Source organism: Ailuropoda melanoleuca, chromosome 3, assembly GCF_002007445.2.
Source record: "Ailuropoda melanoleuca isolate Jingjing chromosome 3, ASM200744v2, whole genome shotgun sequence".
Classification (NCBI taxonomy): domain Eukaryota; kingdom Metazoa; phylum Chordata; class Mammalia; order Carnivora; family Ursidae; genus Ailuropoda; species Ailuropoda melanoleuca.
In genome coordinates this window covers 89569903-89597332 of record NC_048220.1, presented here as the reverse complement: position 1 = coordinate 89597332, position 27430 = coordinate 89569903, and the positions used below count along the sequence as shown (strand labels likewise).

General features: G+C 43.5%; 1 protein-coding gene across 2 annotated transcripts in view; it reads right to left on the bottom strand.

Moving 5' to 3' along the window:
* SLIT3 (slit guidance ligand 3) overlaps positions 1-27430 on the bottom strand; it is a 598007-nt gene that overhangs the window by 547033 nt on the left and 23544 nt on the right. For both annotated transcript variants that reach the window (XM_034656754.1, XM_034656755.1), the window contains exon 2: positions 4591-4662. In XM_034656754.1, the coding sequence (XP_034512645.1) occupies positions 4591-4662 (72 nt within the window). The remainder of the gene's footprint in view (positions 1-4590; positions 4663-27430) is intronic.

The window sequence follows — 27430 nt, the reverse complement described above, 5'->3', positions numbered from 1 at the left end:
CCCAGCCTGATGTGCTTATCAATTCTGGTGTAAAACCCCTGTCCTGCTTTCTTACGTGCTGATGGTGTGACACTGGGCAATCTAGTCAACATCTCAGGGACTCTGTTTCCTCATTTGTAAAATTAAAAACAAACAAACAAACATCTCATAAGTCCTTGTGAGGATAAAAATGGAATAAAGTGTGTAAATGATCTAGTCCAGGATCTGGAGTACAATTAGAGGCTTAATAAATGTTTTTTTCCTTCCCTTGTCTTTCTCTCTATTCTGCCATATGGCAAGGAGGGCCTTGGAATGCCAACGGACTCACACTAGCATATCTTGCTAAATAGGGACCAGTTCAATATTAGTGACTGGGGATTTGTTTGGGGGGGGGTTTACTATCAATCAATCCATCACAGTGCTTGTTGTCATAAGTTCCCAATTTTAATAAGGAGCAACACTAGAGTGAGTGTGATATTCTTGCTGGGTTTTTGAAAGAGTTTAACTCCAACCTCCTATGATGAATTTTTTAATTCTGTACTAATTAATATAACACGACTAGCTTCTTTCAGAAAGGGGAGTCAAAAAATGCAAATATATCTGTATTAGATATCTACCCCTTCTTTACTTTGCTCAGGCTCAGGGAGGCTAATTTTTATCACCTCAAGAAGTTTCTTTGACTCTGGTTTCCTGTTGAGTCAACCAATGGAAGATACCAGCAGAAAATAAGAGGATGGGATGGAGCGATATTCGGGGATTTATTCCCACCTCCTTCCCTGCCAAGTAACTTCAGATTGACTGTGTCCCTCTACCTAAGACCCCAGATCCTGTCAGGTAGTTCCTACCTGTGTGGGCTCAGATAACCACTTCCTCCCACTGTTCCTTGAGGCCCAGAGGACTGTTGTGGCTCCTTGCTGCTAGCCCCAGGAAACTGCACCACGTCTTCATGGTTTCTCTTAACTTTGCCCACACCTTTGTAAATAATTCTTTATTTAGTGCTCCTTATTTGTCCTAAGTGAGTGTCATCTCTTTCCTGCTGGAATCCTGACTGGTAAGGTAGCTAAGGTCCCTTTCCGGATCTACTTCCTGGACCTATCAGAGTCCAGCCTAGTACCTGACTTTTAAAGGTACAATAAATAATCAAAATCTGATGAATGAATGAATGAATGAATGAATGAATGAATGAATGAAGCTGTGAACCTTTCATCCAGACTTCTAGGCTGAGATGCAATTCAGGAGCTTGGGCTAATGTCATTGATATCACTCTCATTTTACTGACCAGATGCAGGAGGTCAGGGATCCAGGAAAGGTTGGATGCCCAGAAGGGCTCTACATGGTTTGAGTCTGTTCTGAGTTAGAGACATACAGACTGTGTTCATTTTCAGCTCTTTTGGTCTTGTTATTTTTTTAGTTTTAACACTGGATCAGAATCGGAAATCGCCCCATGTGATGATGGCTGGGGAGGAGTTTAACTCTTTCATTAACCCCATTTGGGATAAAGCTGGCTCCCACATTGTGGGCATAGCAGAGTTCTTGCAACATATTACTATGAAAGGGAATATAATTGATAACACCAGAAGAGATCTTTTTCCTAATCCCACCCTGTGGCAGAAAGAATTGTTATGGGCAATTCTTATATATTCCCCTTGAAGGTACTTTATTTGGGGAAAATTGCCTTTGGATGAGACCAAAGTTCCCCAATCTCCATTTTATCTGCTTTTGTCCATTCACCTGCACTATATTAACAGTTCTGCATGGAAATAGGTGGCAAGCTCAAATTATTCAAGACTATTGAGTCTTTTCTGGCTTCACTATAAATTGTAAATAAGAAACATATAGGGAATGTGCAAGGTGTGATGAAAGCTTTTCAAAAAAGATAGTTGTCTAGGTTACTCAGCTAAAAAGAATAGATTGAGGGAAAATATGGTTTAAATGTCTAGGTATTTACTGAGAAAGCATTTCAGCTATCCCACCTAGCAGATTCTTTCACAGTAACAAAGGACCACTTGAATGGGATTGTCTCTGAGTTGAAACACAGTATATTAACAGAGTCTATAAAGTGGGGGTAAGGCGAGTGTTTTGGTGTTGCTTATCAAAATAAGAAGAATGTGCCAATTAAACGAAAGATAAACTGGAGTCAAAGGAATGTTTTGTAGACCCTCCAGAGGATATTAATACAATCTTTTTTGATTATTTTAAACTTTCTATTTGCAGAGAGCAGATATGGAAATTGGAATTTTTATTAGCCTTTCTGATGCAATGGTAAGAAAATCAAAAGGTTTTCTTTTCTGACTTGGTTAGAAAATGAAGCATTAGGTGAAATTTCTGACTTGCATGAAAGGAAATCTCTCACAGATGCAGGGGGGAAAACGGAAACAAAGAGAAAAGTTAAATGTTTGTTCTTTAAGTTGTCAAATGACCTGTAATCAGGAGTTTACCACCTCTATCTCTTTAATAAAAGTGACTCTAAAACTGAGCCATGGAATTCCCTCAACCTATCCCAGTCTCAATTCTGACTCACACACTTCTCGTGAGAGCTGCCAGTCATTTGACAGACACGTGACTGCTTACGGCAAAAGACTTGGCAGAGGGTAGAGGGTCCCTCTGCTGCCCCCACCACCTTCCTCCTGAGGATGGTGAGAGGAGTGTGAACACGTCACATCTGGAGAATAGATCAAGGAGAAAACATCTGCTATCTGGAGGCCCAACATTCAGATCCTAGTGTTCCCACACATGGGTGTTCAGGGAAACTCAGGTAAGCCACTTACTTGCACATCAGGGCTGCATTTATAAGATGGGTAGGCTATTCCTTCTTGGTTGTCTAAAATTTCTATAATGTAAATGGACAGCAGCTCTGCACAGAGGTTAGAAAGCACACGTTCTGGGTTCTGATTTCTCCTTAGTATCACCTGCCATGTGAAGCTGGGACAACTTAACCAACTGTGTCTGTTTCCTTTGCGCATACAGGGATTAATAACCATATAACAGAGAGCTTCATCTGCAAAAGGTTACCATCCATATGTTGGTTATCATCACCATTGTTACCACTACCTACTTCTCAATCACAAAAGCAATGTTATGCAAGTAATATTCCACAAGTTGCAGCCAGAATAAACAGACGTCATGAAAATGATAAAACCTAAAGCATTAAATGCGCAACTGTGAGATACAGGAGGACTTCTGACTATTTGTTATGAGTGGAATTATATTCCCCCTCCAAATTTATATGTTGCTGTCCTAATCCCCAGGCTATCATAGTGTGACCTTATTTGGAGATATGGTCCTCACTGAGATAATTCAGTTAAAATGGGGTCATTAGGGTGTACACTAATCTAATATGACTGCTGTCCTTATAACAAGGGAAAATGTGAACAGAGACATGCATAGAAGGAAGACAATGTGAGAGACTCAGGGAGAAGACAACCATCTAGAAAGCAGGGATTCCTGAGGCCACAAGAAGCTAGAAGAAGGGCTGGATCAGATCCTCCCTCTCAGCCCTCAAAAGGAACCAACCCCGTTGACACCCTGATTTTGGATTTCTGGCCTCAGAAACTGTGAGACAATCATTTTTGTTGTTTAAGCCACCCACTGTGTGGTCCTTTGTTACAGTAGCCCTACCGAACTAGGACTATCATTCCTTAACTTACAGATGAAAAAACTGAGGCCCAAAGAGGTAAGTGATTCACCCAAGATCACATGGGCAGTTAATTTTGATGCAGGACCAGAACCTGGTACTTTCTGTCCCTACAATAAAATTCTTTGTATTACAATGGGCTGTTAGTAAAAAGAAGGCAGTGGCTTCAGATACCAAGACTTCAGCTGCTGCTTCTAGTAGGGATTTGCCACCCAGGTTTCCATGACACAACAAACACCAAGGCAGCGGCCAGATAGTCTAGATGGTGCTCCAGGTCTGGAGCCACACTTACGGGGCAAAATCAACCTCTGAGTCAAGTAGGAGACAGGCTCCGATTGCTCCTTGCTTATACCTCTAAATGTCTCATACTTGCCGTTGGACAAGCATTTAGGCATATTCTTATCACTCACAGACTTAGGGATGGGTGAAGGTGTTCAATATTTAGAAAGGAAACCTGATATTCCTTGCTCTCCGGTTGCATCAATAGCCATCTCAAATTTTGCTCCTGTCTGTACAGCTGTGGGTGTACATGCAGCAGGGGCTCTAACCCTGTCTGACTCTCTCCCTCCCTTTTCCTTTCTCTAGTATTTAACAAGATAAATAACATTCATTCTGATTGCTCTTTTAATGCACAGGCTGGAGAAGAAATTATAATCTCTATGGAAGAGTAACATGGTTAGTCAAGCTGACATTGCTGTCATCCTAGAAGCTGGGCATGTTGATTTATTCGTGTAGAGACTTCTGTTTTCCCTGTCACTGGAACTGACTTCTTCCACTGGTCTAGCCCAGCCGGCAGCATGGAGACACAGAATGAGATACTTGTGAAAACCTGGGTACACTAATGAAGGGTTTTCTGTTGCAGAATGGTAAATTCCTGTCACCCAGTGCACAGGGGTGCGATGTCAGGGCAGCAGAACATTTTCACAAGGCTGAAGAGCTGAAAATGAAAATGCGTCAAAGAGCCATGCGTTACTTACAAGACTCGGAGGTTCTTGAGTCCAGTGAAGTCCATCTTGGTGATCCTGGTAATATTATTTCTGTCCAGGTCACTGGAATAGAGAGCACATTTGGGTCAGATTTTTTTGCAGGTTACACTTATGATCTATTCAACTCAAATTGGCTTGAAGGAATGTTGCTTGTCAAGCAGAAAGTAATTCCAGTGATTAATGTCATCCCCTGAGCATGCCCAACCAACCTTAAGGATACTGTATGGAATAAGCTACCCATTATGTACACACTAGAGCCCTGCTATATTTAGCCGCCTGGCTTCTGTTGCCCCTTCTTTGGATAACAACTTTTTCTTTGGAAGTTCCCTCCCTCAACTCTCAGATCATGTCACATAAGTGGGATGACCCCTCTTCCCAGGTCCAGACCTAATCCAGGCTAGGCTTATAAGCATCTTGCCTCCCTCTGACCACAGTACTTGTTTCAGGAAAGTACACATGACTCAAATTCCCAATAGTTCTCTCCCCACTGGGTTTCCAACCTGTTCAGCACTGCCAGACACCATCTTGCCACCATGAAGAGAGAGTTTTCCAGAGTCGAAGAGAGACTGATTCCTGGTGCTATCCTATGAGTATGCGTATCTACCCGTGCCTGAACCCAGGTACTTCCGCATTTTGAAATTACATGAGCCAATCTATCCCATCTCCCTTATATTCTGTCTTAAAACAGTTTGAGTTGAATTTTCTATCACTCGAAACCAAAAGAATCTTGACTGACTTTAGTACCCGCCTAGGTATTTGTTTATTTTCCAGCTAGTCTGCAAACTTCCTGAGGGCAAAGGTAATATCTCATTTAATTTCCATAGCCCAATATAGAGATTATGTGCCTAGCACATAGCAGAGGGACCTTTGCTCATCTCAGACATTAGGTAAAGATAGTTATGTGGATTGCTCCTGCCTCAGCTAGTAGGTTTACATCACTAAAAGTGGTCCCAAAGAGAAGAATTTGCTATGGAAGAATTGAAAGCATTATGGTGGTATTTGTGTTGGGGAGAAGGGGCACCATGGGTGTCAGAGAACCAGTGTTAGAGAAAACCAAAGTCAGGAATGAACCTATGAATAACGGTATATATATTCTGTGTCCACTAACATTATCTAAGACTAGATGCAAAAAAAAAAAAAAAAGACCATGAGTAATATGTTACAATTCTCAATAATGGATGCTGACTGACTAATTCCTATCTACCATACCTTCTTGAGAAATTTTCAGAGTTTTGGCCACAATGGAGTTTCAACAAGTTACTTGTAAACTGGCTTTGCTCTTTTCCTGAACATTCAGGAACTAAGGAGGCCATTTACCCCATGACAGATCCCCATGACAGATCCTCATCCCCAACCTACTTCTTAGGTTTTCCTAGCCAGGGCCTACAGTTGCCATCCTGCAGACATGCCTCAGAGGGGCTTGTGAGCTCTACAGCGTATCAAAGGGACAGGGAAACAGTCTTCAGATTCCAGCACTTTTTATGAGGAGGGGTTATTCTCCTGATATTGAAAATAATACCAAAATAAAAATCAAGTGAGTCCTTGGATAACCTTACCTGGGAACCACCTCCCTTCCTCACCCAGTTTTCTACTACCCAAAATAGCAATCGAGTTGTTTCTTAACTAGCCTGTGAGGGAGAGAGGCAGTATATAGACTTCTCAGACTAAGTTGAGTGCTGGTAAAGGAAGAGTACAAATTACACAGAGAAATAAAGAAAGGTTGCCTGAGTGAGGATCAGACAGCAGCACACAGATAGGAATGTGTGCACACTCATACTCATCCCGAGTATTCTTCTCAACTCCTGTCTCAATTGGAACTGATGTTTGGGGACACTGAAAACTGCAGATATGACAATGCAACTAAGGGTTTAATTACCAGGACACAGCATGGTATCTCAGCAGTTTGTGCTGGTGGCTGTGGCACCAATATTTTCAATTAATATTTATTATGTGAAGTGGCATAAAGTGTGCTGCTGAAACACTGGGTACTTGGGGCTGGGGACAGGTTGTGGGGTTGCCCCGGTACACAGTCTCTGTTTGGGAGGCGGAGTTTCAGAGGCGAGCAGCCCTGAGTTTGAATCCCTGCCCTGCCACTTACTGAGTGACCTATGGGCAGTTCACTTCATCTCTGAGGTTCAGCTTCTCCATCCACAAACTGAGAGTGATTACCTCAACCTCACGGGTTTTTATGAAGGTCAAAGGAAATGATACATACACAGCGCTTGCCCGGCCCCTGTTAGAGACTCAATCATGGCAGCTATTGTTACTATCATTAGTTGAACTGCACCCTTCTAACCTGCACCCCCTGCTTCTACCCTGAAATTTCAATGCATCAAGAGCAGCTGCCTGCACCACCCCAAACTCTGTGCCTACAGATGAATCCTGGGATCTCCAGGAGAGGAACTTCCTATAGATGTAAGAGGGGTACATTTTGTGACCAAGAAGTAGTAAGATGGCACCACAAGCAGCCCCCTCATGCTGCCCCTCCCTCTCACATTTCTAAGACACCTATTTCCAAATCTTCTGCTGCCGTCAGCACACACACTGCCCGACTGCCAGGAAGGAGGTCAGGGAGCACGCTCCTGGGCTTTGAGGTGAGACAGGTCATGGTTCAAATCTCTTCCCCACTCCCTACTCCCAGCTGTGTGAGTTTCAATATTTTACTTGACTTCTCTGAGCCTCCATGCTTTATGTAAGCCTCTCCTACTTGCAACCTTGGAATGGGGAGAGGCACAAAACCTTGACTGCAAGCAGGCTTGGCTGAAAATGGGAATTAATTAAATAGACAGTAAGAAGAGGCTGCACTACCTCATGCGCCCATTGCTCTCCCAGCCCCCACTGTTCCAGTCCAGGCTACTCTGGAACTTCAGTCCAATTTCTTAGCCTTTAGCTTTGGTCTTTGATAGAATCAGAATCAGTATATCTGAGCCTCATGTGAGTTCTGAACCATCTGCATGCATGATCACTAGATGGGGAGCCAGTGCAATTCTAGTGGTGGGATAGGGAAGCAGGATGGTATTAAAACACGTCTGCAAGTTGTTTCTTTGACAACCCTGCCCTCGAGAGGTGGAGTCTATGTCCCTTTCCCTTGAAAGTGAGCAGGCCTCATGACTGCTTAGACAAGCCTGGGGCAGGAATGATGTTGTGGAATTTCTGAGGCTGGATTAGAAAAGGCAGCAAGCAACTGCCGGAAGGCCTACAGTTACCACTGGTAAGACCATGTGAGAGGACCAGAGAGAGACAGAGACAGGGAGAGACAGAGAGGTGCTGGAGGAGCCCCTGTGGTTTCACACTGGCTGTTTGATTTTTTCCAGCCTAGAGGTCAGGTATGTAAGTACAAACACCTTTGAGATTCCAGCTCCAGCTACCATCTGGCTATGACTTATGAGAAACTCTGAGCCAGATCACCCAGCTGAACTACTCTTGAATTCCTGCCCACAGAAGCTGTGAGGGAGAATACTAAAATGAACACCATGTCTTAAGCCATTAAGTTTTGGAGTGATTCGCCTGGCAACAAAACAGAGATGGAAGAGAAAGGAAGAGAAAGACACCTTTTGAATGTTAAATTTACCATTAACAATGGAACTCCTTTCACATGACTCTCAATGGCGTGTCCCTTCTGTGCATGCCTGTGACCCTTGAAATCCTCAGTCCTGTCATTATGGTCAAAGATGGCTCACAGGGGCCAAAAACACCCTGTCATTCTAGGAATACAACGAGAACTGCCCTTCTCTCAGGTTCTTAGGGGTAGAGACTGCATAATTAGGGTTGCCTATCTCTCCAAATGAGCCTTAGGATACCATGAGAATCACCCTATTAATAATCACAGTAGTGGGTACAATTCATTGAACATTGTGGCAGAGACTGGCAAGTTGTCCCCCAAATCATTTTCCCTCTGGTGTACACAGATAGCATACATTTCTCAGTTTCCCTGGCAGAGAGGTGAAACCATGTGACTGATTTCTCAATATTACATGGGCAGAGGTTATATATGCTGCCTTCAGGCCTGACCAATAACACTTCCTGCCCAATCCTCCACGCTATTTTCTTCACCCTGCTTGGGCTGAATTCAGTAAATCCAGTGGAGGACTCTAAGAATGGCAGACAGAAAGACCCTGGGTCCTTGATTAACTGCATGGAATAGAGACCTCCCCTCCCCTGTCTCTCCATTTACCTATATAAAACTCAGACACATTCAAGAAATAATTCTTAAAGCTACTGAAATTTTGGGCGTATTTGTTATAGCAGTCTACACTGACAAATGCAACATCTTTGAGTCAGGATCTTTCCATCTTTTTTTTTTCTTTCTCTTTGCAACAGTTCTGAAGAGTAGGTGTAATTATCTTCCTTAAACGGATAAAAATACTGAAGATAAGCTTTAATAAGAGCTGATGTTTGCTGGGCCCAAACTATACACCAGGCAGTGTGCTAAAAACTGTATGTTCATTTTCTCTTATCCAGACAGCAATCATACGTGGTAGGTACTATTATTATCCCATCCTTCACATGAGGAAGCTGACACATAATTTCCCCCACCCCAATCCAGTTTAGATTTTACCAATAAAGCAACTTGCCATGAAGTCATATAACCAGTAAGTGGCAAAGGCTGGGATGTGAACTTGGGATCTCTGAATGCAGAGGACATGTTTTTTTATCACATCATGCTCCCCATCTTTAGCTAGATTCTAAGCATTTTCTACTATGTCAGGTGAACTGCTGACTGAAAGAAAAATGAATGGATAAATGAATAAATAAATAGAACAGAACAGTACAGAATAGAATTTCCCATCCCATCTTGAAGAAAGCAAAGGGCACTCCTGGTGACTTCATTGCTTCCCATTCCAGCCAAGATGGCCCATTTCCTTGTTTGTCTCCCAGTGAGGTCTGGGCCAGTGGGGGTGCTGAGACCCTCTGCAAGCTAGATGGGGTGAGGGTGCTTTCCTGTTGTTTTTATCCATGCCTGGTTTCTGCCATGTTTCTCATCATCTACCATGTTGCCTATATAAACAGGCATCGCCAGGGTAATCTCCTGCATTATTTTTCCCCATCCCAATCAGTGAATCATCAACCAGTGCTGTGAGTCGCAGCTTTGTGGTATTTTCACATCTGTTTGACACCTTGGATGGGGTGGGGAGGATGAGGAATTCAGAACAACATTGGAAAAATGAAACAAAAATGTTCTGGGGCAGGCCACTGTCCCTAACTTGGCACATGTATATTCACATTCTTCTTTTGATTCATTCTGTGGCATTCCAGCAAAATGTTCTTTTTGCTGTGGCACATCTGGGAAGGGAGAGCAGTAAAAACAGTGTAGTGTGGAGAAAAGGGCTTCAATGCCAAACCCAGAAGATGTAGATTTGAGTCCCCGCTTCCTTCTTAGCTGGGTGACTCTGGGAACGTCACTTAAACTTGTTTAACCCCAGTTGTTCGTATTACTGTTGAGACTTTTATAAAATATGACCAAGAACACCAGCTCTACAGGATTACCATGAGCTCGATAGATAAACTACATGAGGAAGTACATTCTAAACAGCAATCAGAGTCGTTAATTTTTCACTCACAGACAACAACTTGCAGGGAGAGGATGCAGAGGTGGAAGTTAGGACTGGTGTCAAAAAAAGAGATGTTTCTCAGGGCGCCTGGGTGGCTCAGTTGTTAGGCATCTGCCTTCGGCTCAGGGCGTGATCCCGGAGTCCTGGGATCGAGCCCCACATCAGGCTCCTCCCCTGGGAGCCTGCTTCTTCCTCTCCTACTCCCCCTGCCGGTGTTCCCTCTCTCGTTGGCTCTCTCTCTCTCTGTCAAATAAATAAATAAATAAATCTTTTTTAAAAAAAAAAAGATGTTTCTCTATGATGGTGCAACCTACAAAGTTAGAGAATACACCATCAGTTCGGATCAGACTTTAAGACCACCTGCCCCCATACAGCATGTGTATACAGAGTGATGCCTTCCGGGTTTCAGGAAAGAAGATATCTCAATATAAGGTAAACTTGGAAGGGCTGCCTTACAATGAAGTAATTCCCTATTACAGGGGTATATAAGCCCAGATTAGTAGTTAACTCATGCCAGACAGGATGTACTAGTGATGGGTAGGAAGCTGGATGACATGACCTATAAAGTCCTGATAATTTTAAGATCTATAATTCTTGTATCTTGGGGGCCCAGAACCAAGTGGGCTTAAAAATATGGCCCAGTCTTTGCCCTGAGTTTGCAGTCTATTTGAGGAGATGGACTGTTTTACGAGCTACTTAGAGAACAATGTAAGAATATACAAAATCAGATGTTAAGAATGTGATCTTGATTCCATGGAGCATTAGCAATCAGACAGCAGGGGCCACGATGGGGGATCACAGAGAAGTGAAGAGTCTGAGGACAAGGACAGCAAGCTTCTGAGCAAGGATGGTGTGATGCATTCACGTTCAAAATCTCAAAGCCTAATCTGGGGAATTCTGCTTAGGAAAGTGGTAAGAGGGGCCAGAATATGTCTTGTGGTCCAGCCTGACCCCTTGTTTACCACCAGCAAAGAAGAAGTTCCAATCAAATCAGAGTAATTTAGTGAAGGAGCTCTGGTCTCCATTTCAGTTATTCACCCTCTACCCAGGGCGGGCTAACCTGAATGGACCACATCACAAGGCTGGCTGCTGTGTCCTTCTGCTTCACTTTGAGTTGAGCAGGAGATGGGGGAAGAAAACAAAGTGAGGAGAGTGTATTTATTCTCCCAGTTCCCTCCTTGAGAGGTCACTCAGGCTAGCTAGTATCTCTGCCAAAGGTCACGACTCCTCTTCATGGTGGACCACTTCTTGGTTCCAGAACAGTTGTCTTCTCTAATCTCTTCTGGCTCAGGGGTAGTAACAGCTCTAGCTTCTAGTCCTGGTTCCCTGAACCACACCTAACTACTGAAATAGTCCCTTTGTAAATCAATCTTCTTTATATAATCCTAATTTGAGTTTTTCCACCTATTTCATTTTCTGACTGATACATCATTCATTCAATAAATTGTCTTAACCACTAAGTTTCAGGTACTGTATTAAATGCTAGGACACAGGTATAAACAAGACTGGCATGGCCTCTGACATTGTGCAAGTATAGTGGGGAAGAAATAAATAAAGGGTCAACTCCCATAGACTGTGCTAAACAGTCTACACTAAGTGTTATTGAACTTTGTCTGTAAAGAACCGGATAGTAAATAATTTAGGTTTTGCTAGCCATATTTTTTATCACAGCTTTCAACTCAGCTCTGTAGCACAGACAGTACACAAACTAACAGGTATGGCTGTGCTCCAATAAAACTTTATTTGCAAAACAGGCTGAAGGCCAGATTGGGTCAGGGAGCTACACTTTACAGACTCCTATTCTATACTGTGCTACAGCTATAAACAAAAGCTTACGGGAGGGTATACCAAGTTTTAAGGATCAGGAGAAGCTTCCAGAAAAAGGTAATGTTTTAATTGAGGCTTCAAGAATGAGTTGGCCATAGCTAGGCTGGTTGGCATGGAAATATGTGAGAGAGAGGAAAAGGATTCTAGGTCAAAGAAGCAGCATGTATAAAATCCCAGAATCATTGCTTTAGGATAACTGCAAGATTTGTTTGGGTGGTAAAGCATGTTACAGGGGAAAGCAGGATATTCCTTCTTTCTATCTTTCCTCCCTTCCTCCCTCTTTCTCTTGCTCTTTTCATCCTTCCTTTATTCCTACAATAGGCCTTTATTATACACCTACTCTGGACCTGGTACTGTGTTTGTGGCTAGGGATGGCATTTTGAACAACAACAACAAAAATTGTTCCTTTCAAGGAACTTTTATTCCTTGGTGAGTGTGGCAGACAACTCTAGGGTGGCTTACATGATCCCCATCTCCTGGTATTAGCACCCTTGAGTAATCTCTTCTCCTTGAGCAAAGTAGGAACTACTGACTTCCTTCTCATTGTTATAATATGGCAAGGTGACAGGATGGCACTTCTGTGATTATATTATATTCAACTATAATGCCCATCCTGCTAGGACACTCTTTCCCTTGTTACTTATGATGAGGAAGTAATCATATTAGGGAGACACACATGGCAAGGAACTGAGGACAGCCCCCACAAACAACCAATGAGGAACTGAAGACAACCACCAGGAGTCTGAAGTCTTTAATCTATTGGACTGCAATTATGCCAATAACCTCAAGAGCTTGGAAGTGGATCCATCCCAGTTGAGCCTTCAGATGAGACCACATTCTCCCCCTAACAGCTGTGTGAGACCTTGAAGCAGAGGCCACTATCTAACTGTAAGGTAATAAATGGGACTTGTTTTAAGCCAAGTTTATGGTAAGACTGTTACACAGCAATGGAAAACTAACACAGGGGGACAGAGGCAACCACAAATTAACAAAAGAACTACAGATTACAAAGAAATAACTAGAAAATCATTTCAGGGTGAGGTGAAGGGAATGAAAGTGGGCACGGGAGGAAGTGGGAGCATTACGAAGGGTGGTCAGGAGAGACCTTGGGTCTGAGACTTGAAGGGAAAGAAAGAACCAGACGAGAGGTTGAAGGGAGACATTTCCAAGTACAGGAACAGAATCACAAAGGCTCTGAAGACAGAAAGCATTTGGAGGGTCTAAGCAACAGAAAGTTCAGGTGATTGGAGCAGAGTAAAACCAAATAGGATCACAGGCAGGTGGCACCCAGACTATGGGGTATCCAGGGGGCAGCTTTCATGCCTTCAGCACTCGGAACCACAGAAGAGGTCAAGCAGGGAAGTAACTGACTTAACAGCCCTCAACCTCTTTCCCCTGACATCAAACCTGTCCCCTACAACCAGATTCATTTCCCCCAAATGCCAGTGTCTTTCACAGTGCAATAGCACTGCATCCAGGTGGGGCTCATGACTGTTCTTAGCCTGTCTCATTTAATTCTTTCTTCTTTCAGTCCAAAGACCTTTACTGAGCACCTTCCAGATTTGTGACTCTGTGAGACACTCCATTGACACTTATGTCCCTGCTACTTGCTGGCCTCTGAAGCCTTCAACATCTTTTCTCCATCTAAGTCCTACCACTATGTTGTGGGGTGAATTGTGTCTCCCCAAAACATATGCTGAAGTCCTAACTGCTGGTACCTGTAAAAGTGACCTTCTCTGGAAATAGGGTCTTTGCAGATGGAATTAGTTTCAAACGAGGCCATTAGGGTGGCCTTAATCAATATGACTAGAGTCCTCATAAGACAATGAGACAGAGACAAAGGGAGAATGCCAGGGGACACCAGAAGCAGACACTGGAGTGAGGGAACTACAAATCAATGAATGCCATGGATCACCAGCCACTACCAGAAGATAGGAAGAGGCAAGGGAAGATTCCCCCAACCACCCACTACAGATTTCAGAGTGAGCATGGCCATACTGACTCCTTGATTTCAGACTTCTAGCCCCAAGAAGTGTAACAGAATGCATCTCTGTTGATTTAAGCCACCCAGTTTGTGGTACTTTGTTTCGGCTACCTCGCGAAACATAAGACCTCTCTTCAGGCTTTGTGAAGCAACCCCCNCCCCCCCCCCCCGCGCCGCCCGCCCAGTCTCCCCTCTGCAGCTTTCTCAGCCTCTCCATCCTGCACTGATCTCTCCCTTCTCTGAACTTCTGAACTTCTGCATCATTTAGCCTCTGCACAATCCATTTTGGCCTTTCATCACATTTCCTTCCACCTCGTGTGTGCTGCCTGTTTCCTGTGTGTTTGCCTCGTCTCCCAGAGGGGTGTGAAGCTCCGTGGGAGCCAAAACCACAGATCATACTCCTCTCACTTCCTCCCAGACACCTTGGATGAAGTGAGGTCCCTTGGAGACACTCAGAGAAATGTACACTAGTATTCTCTGGATGCTGGGGCAACGAGTTTTGTTGTTTTTTCTTAAATATTTTACATTTTGCTTCTTAGGACTATCAATGTTTTCCACAATAAATATACATTACTCACGCACTCTTCCCTCTCCCTGCCAAAATGTTCAAAGAAGTGGCCCAGTTGAAATAGGACTCTTCTCATGGCTAAAGTGACCAGCAGAGCTAAAGCCATTTAAGACCTGGAAATCTGGCCAAAAGAAGATGTTCTTTGATGGGCCCAAGGGCAGTTCTTAGAAGCTGCTCAGATGGCCCTACCCATACGGTTGCCTTCCTTTCTTTGCTTTCTCTCCCCAGCCATCCATTCATCTTCCCTGATGGAAGACAGAAAGCAGTATGTGTTCAAGAATCATCAAATCACCATCCCACTAGGTCACACGCAGCCACATTTCACTGTGGATCCCCTCAAAGAGCTTCCATCTCATGTCTTACTGCACAACAGAGACATTACTGAATTATTCTCTGACTTTTTCACTTCATCCTCATCAGTTACATAACCACATACAAGTTTAAAAACACATACACGCATTCGGGAGAGAAACGACTGAATTTGATTTAAAAAACTGGCTTCACACTACCTCAGTTGTTTGGGAACTAAGCCTCCCTGGGCTAAATTTCTGGCTTGGCAACACTTTCGCATATATAATTTTACACCTGCAAAAGTTTGCAGCCAGTGCTTTGCAGACAGCTACCTGCAGGGAGGAGAACAGCCAGACAGAGGGGCAACCTGAATGGTTGGATGTGGGGGTGGTGAGGGCTCTGCAAGGAGGAGGGGTGAGCGTGGGTCTCTGCTCTTCCTCTCCCTGCAGCAGGAGGGCTCCCCGCTGGCCCCTGTCTTGCTCTGTTCAGTTTCATGCTCCAGCATGAAGGGCATACAGGGGACATATCTAGCTCTTTGCTGGAGGCAGTAGAGTAGAACTTGCAAACTCGTAGCCCATGGGCCAATTCTGGCCTGCAGTCATGTTTAGTTTGGTCCTCAGTATGATTTTAGCATTTATAAACTAATTGCCAATTTGGGAGCATTTCACATACAAATCTAGAATTCTAGATTGTCTCTAAAAAATCAGATGATCTGACCCTCTGGGCTTTCATGGCCACTGGAAACTGAAGCTAAGAGGTAACTGCCCATTTTGGACAAGATACGGACTTTGCTATTCATTAGTCCCATTCATCTGCTTCCCTGACTTATGCCACCTGCTTGGCCCTTACAGACACTGTTTGAGATCTCTGCTCCAGAGCATAACGCTTAAGAAAGCCGGTGTTATAATCAGACAGGCTGGGCTCAAATTTTATCAGACAGCAGTAATGGTTTTAGGCAAATTCCTTAACTCATCCCTAAGATTCTGTTTTCTCACCTGTAAAATGGGTATAATAACAGTACCTACTTCCTAGGATGTTATGAGGGGTAAATGAGATGATAAAGTAATTTAGCACAGGGCTGGTCATGTAGTAAATACTCAATAGGTAATCATTACCATCAATTTGGTGATTATTATTCACAAAAATGTGAGCACAGAAAGATGCAGAATAGGTTAACAGGACCTCAGTGCTTAACAAACTGTGAAGGGGCATGGAGTCTAATCCACAGCTCTTTCTCCCAGATCCTCCTAGTCCCACTCAAGCACGTCCTTCAATCTCTTCCTTCATGACACCCCCCACCCCAGACTATTCTAGCCCTGAGTTTCAGGGAAAATAAATAAATAAATAAATAAATAAATAAATAAATAAATAAAATAAATAAATAAATAAATAAATAAATAAATAAATAAATCCCAAACNATGACACCCCCCACCCCAGACTATTCTAGCCCTGAGTTTCAGGGAAAATAAATAAATAAATAAATAAATAAATAAATAAATAAATAAATAAATAAATAAATCCCAAACTCTTCCTATGATGACTTAAGGCAACTTATTTCCTTCTGAACAATAACCTCCAGGTAACAACTATTAACGCAAAAGGGTTCAGTCTATATGTCCACTTTATCATGCCCAGAAATCTCAAACCCTTCCAAATTCTTCCCAGAAGGTCCATTCTTAAAACCCTTCTCCACTCTATATACGAGAGCACTTAAAAAAAAAAAAAAATGGCTCCACAAATCCCTGGGAATTAGGAGACCAAAATCTCAAAAGATTGGGGTCAGCCTTTGAAAATGGGTCATGAAATATTGGGCACATGAAATGGCAGGACCAATGCTATGAGTTCATGAAACCATTTCATTTTCCTCTTAGGTAAGCAGCAAGATTAAATTTCCTTGCACCATGTGACTGATTTCTGATTAAAGAAATGTAGATGGAAGTGGCATAAGCCATTTCCAGGCAAGCTCATAAAACATCCTTCACATTACACTCTCTTCCCTTGTCTTCCTTGACGCGTGTAGACCATGTGTCAAAAATGGTGTTCTATGATAGAAGGAACCTAGGTTCCTGAGAGACCATATGGAGCATAGCCCACTACCCAGACCAACTGCACTGGACTCTGGTATAAGGAAGTAATGCAATGTTGTTGTTTTGCCACGGCTACATCTGGATTTATTTGTTTCTGCTGCATAGCCTTATCTGTGCTGACTGATACACGTGACAGTTTGGCAGAGTGGGAAAGAAAGGCCTATAAGCTAAACATCCGTGCTTTTTCTCTATGATCTGTTTCTAACCCATAGCATGATCTTGGATAAGCTATCCACCCCCAGTCTTTAAAAGGAAAATAAACTGATTGATTCCCCCAGGGTCAGAATCTCACTGATCCTGAACTCTTACCCATGAAAATTCTCACAGGCTTTGAACTCCATTAGTACACTACCTTAAATTATGTTTTTAAGAAGGCCACCTAAGTTCTAGTCAACAGAGGTAGAAAAGCTGCAGCCAGCCCACATTATAGTCTAAATAAATATCTGTGGAGTGAGTAATTATTATGCAAAAGTCAACGTGTGTTGGGTGTTTACCATGTGCCAAGCACTATTCTAAGTACTTCACATTCAGTGCCTCTTGTAATCCTTACAACCAGCCTGCAAGGTTGATGCTATTATTAGTCCATTTTATGAATGAACAAATGGAGGCACAGGGAGATTAGGACCCTTATCTATGATCACAACCTGATAAGTACACCAAGGGCATTTGTATCTAGACAGATGTCATAGCCTGAGAACTTAGCAATCAACTTGCAAGAAATAAATAGAGTCCTGAAGGGTGAAAGGCAAGCTAAAATGATCTGATTAGAGAATTTCCTTAACATACCCCAAATTTTAGCTAAACCAATAAACTCCAACTTCTTGGGAGTTGAGGCCATATTTTACTTATGTTTAAATCCCCAGGGTCCAACACAACAACGTCTGGCACATAAAAAGCACAAATAAACATTTGTTGAATGACTGAATGTTCTGAACCTAGTTCTTTATCCACACTTCTGAGTTACATTTGCCTTTCATTGACAATGCCTTGAGATCCAAAGTCAATGTTAGTGTTTCATTTGTACCAATAAATCTGAGCACCAGGTGGAACTAGAGTGATCATATAATTTCTCATCCAAACTTGAGTGTTTCTGTGAGTCAAAGGCGATGCCATTAATGATTACATCAGGAAAAGAGGCAGAAGTTGGGACTGTTCTGAGCAAATCAGCACAAATGGTCATCCTAGCTAAAGCCACAATAACCTACAACAGAGGTGAGTGACAAAGGGAGTACTCACAAGGGGCCCTGACTGTCCACAATGCCTTTGTTCTTAAGGAATGCCCCTTGTTGTCCACTTAAAAGTCTATACTATTTGCAGGACATGTGGTTAAATGTCATTCTCTGAATGGTGCACATCTCCAAACCTGACAGCCAAAGACCACACTCACTATTAACTTTTAATATAGGTGCAGCAATCACTTTAAGAAAACAGGAAGGAGCAGCCCAAGGAATGCAGTGATTGCTGCAGGAATATAAACATGGATCGCATTGGAACAGACGACGACATACTTTGTATAAACACTAATAAAGTGAGTTCAGGCTGAGCTGTGACTTTAAAGGAAATTCTTCCCCATAAACATGTCCTGCCATGCCCTAATAACTCTTTAATTTGATGCACATTTGGGAACGATGATGCGAAGTAATCACAGAATAATGTTAAGGTCTGTTGCGAAGGAGGAGGGGGTGGAATGTGATGCAACTTGGAGCTAACACCATCCACCAGAGTTGGCTCCATTGCTCATTTCACACATGGAGGGAATTTGCTGAGTGACATGCAGGAAATCAGAGACAGGTCTTTGCAGGTTCAGTACAAGAAAATTCTGGGTGTCATCTGATGGTACCATAGAAGACTCCCGGCCAGTCCATTTCTGGCCTGCTTTCTCTTGCTGGAGACAGCAAAAGTGGCTTTCATTTGTATGTAGGCTCTCTACTTCCTAGAGCAAGGCTCTTCAAATCTCAACCAGACTACACGCTCCTTGAGAGCAGAGAACACTTCGTACATATCTGGACATCACCCGTGGGGCTGACGTGGCCCTGTACTCCTGCAAGGAGGCAGAATGGCACAGAGTTGATGACAATCAGACCAGGGGCTGCGGCCTTAGGGCTCATAACACAGCTCCATAAATAACTGTATAGTTGGGGCAAGGCACTCTGCTCATCCGCAGAGGGGGTTAATAGCACCTACTGAACCTCAGTGGACTTTGGAGATGATAAAATATTCAAGAGAAGGGCTTTGTAAATTAAAAGAGAGCTGTACAAATGTAGGAAATTGTAACTTCTGGAAAGCATAATACTAATTAATAATAATAATAATAGTTTGACATGTACTGAGTTCTCACTATGTGTCAGGCACTGTTCAACTCCTTTATGTGCTCACAGCAATTCTAAGAGGTAGGTACTATTATTATCCCCATTTTACAGAAAACTGAGCTCCCTAGAGGTTAAATAACTTTCCCCAGTTCACACATCTAAGTATTATCCACAAGGTAATGATTCTGGAGGGCAGGCTGGATTGTCAGGGCTCCTTGCTCTCTGCTCCTCTATGTCTCAGGGAATTGAAGGAATTAGAAGAATTGAATCTGTCTACTTAATCATGAACAACCAGAGGGCAAGTATTGTGTGAGACTTCCATCCACATGTCTAAGATCCAGCAAAGAAGGGGAAAATTCAAGTTTTTGGATAAAATGACTATAGCTCCGCCCTTACCCAGACACTCTTACTTCTATACCAACTCTTGGAGTCCATGCCCAAAAATATCATAATGCTTCTCTCCCTTCAGCAAGGCAATAGGCCTCAGCCTTGTGCCCTGGCTGCCTCTAAGTGTAGCACAAAGAGCTCATCTATCCTGGCAGGTCCCCCACATCCACCAGGCTCATTTCAAGCACCACACCTTTGCTCAGGCAAGTCTCCCATTTGTAATGCCCTCTCCCATGGACCAAAATGAATCTAGCTAGCAGGAATCTTGGCTGAGAATAGGTACCTTTTTCAAGGTACCTATTGTGCTGAAGAAGAAGAGCTGGAAAGAAAGAGGATGTCTTTATAGTAAGCCATTGAGACAGCGATGGACCCCCCAACCCCATTCAGGCAGGAGCCACTCTCCCCCATCTGGCACTGATAGAATGCCTAGGGACAAGAACTAGGTTGGGAGAGAGAAGGGCTCATATGATTCTCCAACCAGTCCTGCATGTCCAGACCCAAAGAGGCAAATATCCCTTTCATCATTCATGAAACCATATCTTGCTTATTATGACAATTTTAAAAACTTCTCTGATTATTCCTTTGAGAATCCAATTTGTTTCCTTTGTAAAGAGGAAACAATTCTCTTCTCAGTTTGGGAGGTGGGGACATTCCATTTATCTTCAGGGGGAAATCTGTTTCCTATTACGAATCACATTCTGTAGGTCTATTTGCAAAGAATAAATCTCTACACTTCATGTAAAAAAAAAAAATTCTCTTTTCACTCTTCTAAAAAAAATCCCTGAAGGGAGGCTCCTGCCCTCTTCTAGCAATTGTGACAAGAACTGAATTTCCAACCCCTCCTTTGAGAAAAGGAAACTTTGTACTCATTCTCTGAAAATAAGCAGTATCCCAGAACCATCTAGTATACCTGAGAGAGAGCCTACCATGCAGTAATTCGTTCAATCAGCATTTACGGACGCAGACTGAGGGTCAAAATCGAGAGAGATCCTGGGAAGGCATGGATTTAGAATAAATACCTAACCCTCCAAATCCCTGTGCTCTAAAACAGAGGTCAGTAAGCTATGGCCCACAGGCCAAATCAAGCCCACTGCCTCTTTCTGTATGGCCCATGAGCTAAGAATGGTTTTTATATTTTTAAATGGTTGAAAAATCAAAAGAAGAATAATATTTCATGACACATAAAAATATATGAAATTCAAATTTCAGTATCCATAAATACAGTTTTTCTGGAACACAGCCACACTCATCCATTTATAGATTGTCTATGGCTGCTTTCGTGCTACACGGGCAGAGTTGAGTAGTTGCTATTGAGACTGCATGGTCCCCAGGGCCTAAACATGTACTATGTGGTCCTTTACAGAGAATGTTTGCTGATCCCTGATCTAGGAGCTTACATAACCCAGTAAGGTTTGAAAATAAGGAAATGTCAGTGTTATAACTGAATGTGTCTCCCCAAAATTCTTATGTTGAAGCCCTAATCCCCAGTGTGATGATATTTGGAGGTGATGCCTTGGAAGGTAATTAAGTTTAGATGTGATCATGCGGGTAGCACCCCATGATGAGATGAGTGCCCTGTAAGAAGAGGGAGAGACATCAGAGCACTCTCTTCCTCATGTGAGGACACAGAGAGAAGGCACCCACTGCAAGCTGGGAAGACAGCTTTCATTAGAATTCAACCATGTTGGCACCTTGACCTCAGATTTCTAGCTTCCACGACTATAAGAAATAAATGTCTACTGTTTAAGCCACCCAGCCTATGGTATTTTGTTACAGCAGCCCGAGCTGACTAAGACAGGCAGCACTACAATAACAAGAAGAATAAAAACCACAATATTAACATGGAGGGTGATACATACTGGTTAAGTGTGGGCACAAGGGTTGGACTGAAGGTTAATCTACACGTGGCTTACTTAGCATCACGATACAGTAAGTTATTTAAATTCTCTGTGTCTCCACTTCCTTATCTGTAAAGTGGAGATAATCACAGTGTCTTCCTCCTTGGGTTGGGTTGAGAATTAATCTAGTTTATGAATATCAAGAGGACAGGGTAATGTCTAGCCCATAAATACTTAACATCTCTTTGCTCTTATTATCACCAGTACTGGTGCTTCCAGAACTCCAGGAGACGTGTTCAAGAGTATACAGTGAGAATGGCACCCCTGAAGCATATAATATGCATAGTGACCTAGGAGTTCAGCAGCATCGTGGCTCTGATCATAGCTAATATTACAGTGATGCCTGCACAGAGTTGTGAGGAAACAGGGGGAGCAGATATACCACTCCAGACAGAGTAAGTAGTTGCCATGTATTTTTATTGCCATGTCATTCATTCTTCCATTATGAAAAGAGATTCAAGAAGACAATACTAAATGAGCTGTGGGGGACTCCAGTCCAGACCCCCAACCTCTATGTCTGTCTTTCTATCAGCCCATAGCCCCTGCTCAGTCATCCCAGGGTGGGTCTCCTATGTCCATTCCTGCGATTACACCTTGCTCCTGGTGCCCACCCCCCCGCAACTCTCAGGCTGTGGGCTATTTTAAGCCCAAATTAAAGACTCCTCTTTCCTGAATGGTTACAATTTCAGTCTGTGGTTTGTTCACTCTGACGTGGCTTGGGGCCATGGTGTTGGGTGTGTGGGGCACTGCAAAGGGGAAATTGTTTTAGGAAGGAGGCAAGGGGCTCTGCAGAAACTGTTTCCCTGCAACACACTCACTGTGGAAAATACAAGCACATGGATGAACAAATAAAAAGAAAACAGCAGTGGGAGTGTCCCATATATCTGGAGAATAATGCTAAAAATAGCATCACGTCAGAAGCAAGTAAGCCCTGGAAGCTATGTAGTGCTTCAAACCCCAGAGGAAGGGACTTGCCACTCCAAGTCCATAAGCCCAAGTCTGTGTTTCTTCATAAGCCTCTTGAAGGAAGGACCTTTGAGGCTCTGATATAGGCTTCTGGATCTATAGAAACCTTGCCATTGACCCTAACATTGCAGGGTAGAGGTCAGGAAACTGAGGCCACAAGCAAAGCCTCCAGGACTTCCCCCTGGGAGATCTGAATCCATAGTCCAGTGATGGGCAAGTGAGCACAGTGCTGATGAAAGCAGGAAGGTAAGAAGAGGAAGCCCAGAAGGAAACTGGGTGGGAATAGGGCAAGTCTCCTAAGTCTAAGCTGGAGGAAACATGGACACGAGTGCTCAGGATCCCATTCTATTCCTTCTTCTGTCCCTTGCTTCTCATGTTCCTAAAGGGACAGAAAAGGAGAGATAACCCCNCCAGGACTTCCCCCTGGGAGATCTGAATCCATAGTCCAGTGATGGGCAAGTGAGCACAGTGCTGATGAAAGCAGGAAGGTAAGAAGAGGAAGCCCAGAAGGAAACTGGGTGGGAATAGGGCAAGTCTCCTAAGTCTAAGCTGGAGGAAACATGGACACGAGTGCTCAGGATCCCATTCTATTCCTTCTTCTGTCCCTTGCTTCTCATGTTCCTAAAGGGACAGAAAAGGAGAGATAAGCCTTCAAATCATGCTTGGGGGACAGAGTCACTACAATTTCTTCCCTATCACATTTGCAGCCTGCTCGGATACCTCCACACTGACTCACCACACCAGGTAAATTCCCAATTTGGCCAGGTGCATTCCAGAAGTTTCTCAGATGCTCAGTCAAGGTGGGTTCCTAAGTAGCAACTGTAGATGGACCTTGGCTCCAGAAGAGAATACCTCCAGGATCATGAGTTCATTCTGGAATTTGGGTTTCTGGACCCTCACATAGACATGAGAGAGCCTGCAGTCCTTTAGCTGAGTGCTCGCCCACCCTATGTGGTTAGACGTGGGAGTCACACGGGCTCCCCACCCATGAATCCCACTATACAGACCCTATTTTGTTTGCTTGACAAAGAGGGTTTTTTAAATGGTGATTATTTTGCTGGGCATGTAGTCCCCAGTTCACTGATGTCCCCCATCAGCCCCCATCACTCCCTATATCTTCAGGGGCAGCCCAATTCACCCATTTATATTACCTCTCAGGCTCAGGTAGGTGACTGAATGTGATCCTAGACTTTACCATGACTATATGCTTTCCCACTAGGATAACCAAGTCTTCTGAACCAGTCCTTGCTCCAGTGGCTAGCACAGTGCCTTGCCCAATGCAACTTCTCAAACAACAGTGGGAGATTTGAATGTACTAATGTGATCGTGTCTCTCACATACAGCTCCTGAGACCACATAAGGAGAAAGAAGAGAAGGGACAAGAATAAAGAATTACTCACCCAACCGTCTCTCTGGGATACTTGATGCTACAGGTCTACTGAACCACACCCCAAATGCCCAGGACAAATTGGTGGAGATGGCTGTAGGGGAGCCAAATCTTGGCTCCAATAAAATTGAGAACAGCTGGCATTTCTGAATACTCTGGTCCCTGGGGGCCTGGGCTGAGTGCACGCTGGTAACCACCAGCCCTTTCCCCTTTTTCTTCTTGTCATGCTTAATTACACCAGGATTGTGCTGAGTCAAGCAACCTGCTAGGGTGGGGGCCCAGGCATGACCTTTCCCATTGCTCTCAGCCAGTTCGTGGGCCTCAAGTAGCCGTGTGCATTTCCAGCGAGAAACCCAAGAATAAATGCCGCCCTGATGTGCACAACGCCGAATACTAAGCCCCACACCTCAGCCCCTGGGAGCGCGGCCCCTTCTGAACCGCGGTGAACAAAAGGGCCTTGCAAAAGCCACACCACCTGCACTCAGCCTTGAAACAGAGCCTCCTCAGCCGTGGAATGTTGGAACCAGCGGTCAGCTGAAGGCAGCCATAGGAGACAGAGGCAGGCCTGCTCAAAGCTCTCAAGTACCCGCTGGCTTGGCCAAGTTTTTACTAAGACTTGACTTCTAATTCTGCACCCTTATGCTAACTCTGTGCCACTCAAGGAGTGCAGAGCTCTGCGCTTCTCTACACATGTGTGTGCCCGTATTCACATACATGCATAGCCCTCTACAAATGCTCAAGAGAAATTTATGCCGCCAAATGCTCTAGCTCAGGGTTCCTAGTCTTGGCTACACATTAGACTCATCCAGGGAGCTATAAAAAACTTGCTGCCCAGGCCACACTGAGAACAATGAAATTAGAATCTCTAGGGGTAGATATCAGACATCAATATTATTTTAAAGCCCCCCACGTGATTCCAATGTGTAGCTAAGATTAAGGATCATTGCTACAGGTGAATTGAAAACCCTAGAAAATTCCATCCACCAAACTATGCTTTGAGGGTGAGCTCCCAAACTGGAACTGGGCTCAAGATAACAGGGAAACCTGAGTTTTTTGGCCACAAAGCCACAAAGATTGAGATATTCATTCAACGAATACTACTGAGCACCAACTATATACCGGGTCCTCTTCTAGGTATCTAGAGATTATCTCAAGAGCTATACTCCAGAGTTCAAGTGGTTTGCAAATTGGGTCTCAGCAAGGTTGGTCTCTGAATCAACCAACCAACCAGCTGACATTTACTTAACACCTGGTGTGTGCAAGGCTGGCTCTGCAAAATATCCTAAGAAGTGTAAGGTGAAATTCCTGACCCCCCAGGAGTTTAAATCCTAAATGGCAAAGCCTAAGAATTTGCACATTGAAAAATAAAAACACAAGGTGATATACAAAGGAGAAATGAATACGCAATCAAACAATTCAAAGTGACGGGGTGCCTGCGTAACCAGTAGGTTACACATCTGTCTTCTGCTTAGGTCATGATCCCAGAGTCCTGGGATTGAGCCCTACATCAGGCTCCCTGTTCAGTGGGGAGTCTGCTTCTCCCTTTCCTTTTGTCCCTCCCCCCCATGCTTGCTCACTTTCTCTCGCTCTCTCTCTCAAAAAAGTAATTCTCCAAAGAAGACATACGAATCGCTAAAAGACACAAGAAAAAATGTTCAATATCATTAGTCATCAGGGAAATTCAAATCAAAACCACACTGAGATGCCACCCTACACCAGTTAGGATGGCAAAAATTAACAAGGCAGGAAACAACAAATGTTAGAGGGGATGTGGAGAAAGGTAACCCTCTTACACTGTTGGTGGGAATGCAAGCTGGTACAGCCACTTGGGTATTTACCCCAAAGATACAGATGTAGTGAAAAGAAAGGGTACCTGCACCCCAGTGTTCATAGCAGCAATGTCCACAATAGCCAAACTGTGGAAAGAGCCAAGATGCCCTTCAACAGACAAATGGGTAAAGAAGTTGTGGTCCATATATGTACAATGGAATATTACTCAGCCATCAGAAAGGATGAATACCCACCGTATGCATCGGCATGGATGGAACTGGAGGGGATTATGTTAAGTGAAATAAGTCAAGCAGAGAAAGACAATTATCATATGGTTTCAATTATGTGGAACATAAGGAATAGCAGGAAGGACATTAGCAGAAGGAAGGGAAAAATGAAGGTGGAGAAATCAGAGGGGGAGATGAACTATGAGAGACTCTGGACTCCACGAAACAAACTGAGGGTTTCAGAGAGGAGGGGGGTGGATGGGTGGGTTAGCCCTGTGATGGGTATTAAGGAGGGCCTGTGTTGCAAGGAGAACTGGGTATTAAATGCAAACAATGAATCATGGAACACTACATCAAAAACTAATGAAGTACTGTATGGTGACTAACATAACATAATAAAAAAATAAATACAAATAAAGTAAAATAATAAAATAAAATGGGGTAAAAAAATAATTCAAAATGACAAATGCATATCAAGCAACTACTTTGTGCCAGGCACTGTGCAATGCTAGAAGAACAACAAAAATAGTATCCCTGTCCTTGAAGAGCTTAGACTAGAAGTGTTTCCCAAAGTGGAGTCCCCCAGCCAGGAGCATCAGCATCACCTGGGAACTTATTAGAAATGCCCATTCTTCAGGCTCATCCCAACCTACTGAATCAGAACCTCGGGAGGTGAGACCCATCAATCTGTGCTTAAACAAGCCCTCCAGGTGATTCTGATGCCTCTTCAAGTTTAGGAACCACTAGTTTAGAGGACTAGTGAATGCTACAGGCATTGAGAAAGGGAAGGCAATTCTTGGGTCAAGGGTTGATGAAGGATTTGACTCCTAGCTCTGACATACTTCTTGGAAGCTTAAGCAACTACTTTAACCTCCTTATGGCCTCTGTTTTGTCGACTGTAAAGTACTAATAGTGATAAGTGGTAATGAAGTCTGCCATGTAGAGATGTATTAGGAGTACCTAGGATAATGTGTAAAAACACCAGGACAGTGCCTGGGACCTAGTAAGTACTCAATAAATGATCTCCAGCACTAATAGTCATGGTCCAAGGGAGCTGTTGAGCAAATGAATGTTGACAGAACAAATGAAAGAATGAAAAAAAATAATGCATGTTTGACGGGGACAGGATTTGGCAAGCCTGGAAAACCAACAAAGAATGGGTACTTCATTCAGTGGGCAAATAGGGAGATTTTCAAGGTAAGACATGGGTTTCTAAGACTGAGCAGTCAAAACACATGAGAGATCTTCAGACCGGCATCTTCTTGGCTCAGCTTGCAAAGCAATCCCTGGGAAGGTTTTCCTGTCCACAGCAGCCAGTGTGTTGCTTATGTACCTGGGCTCTGAAGTCAAACTGTCTGGGCTCAAGCACTTACTAGTTGAGTGGTCCTGGATGAGTCATTTAACTTCATTATGCCTCAGTTTTTATCTTCTGAAAAATGGGTATAATAACAGTACCAAAATTATAGAGTTGTGAGAATTGAACATGATAACTTGCATGAAGCAATTAGCTTGGTGCTCTAAATATAGTGAGTGATCGCTACATGTCAGCTCTTTGTATCATGGCACACATCTGGGTG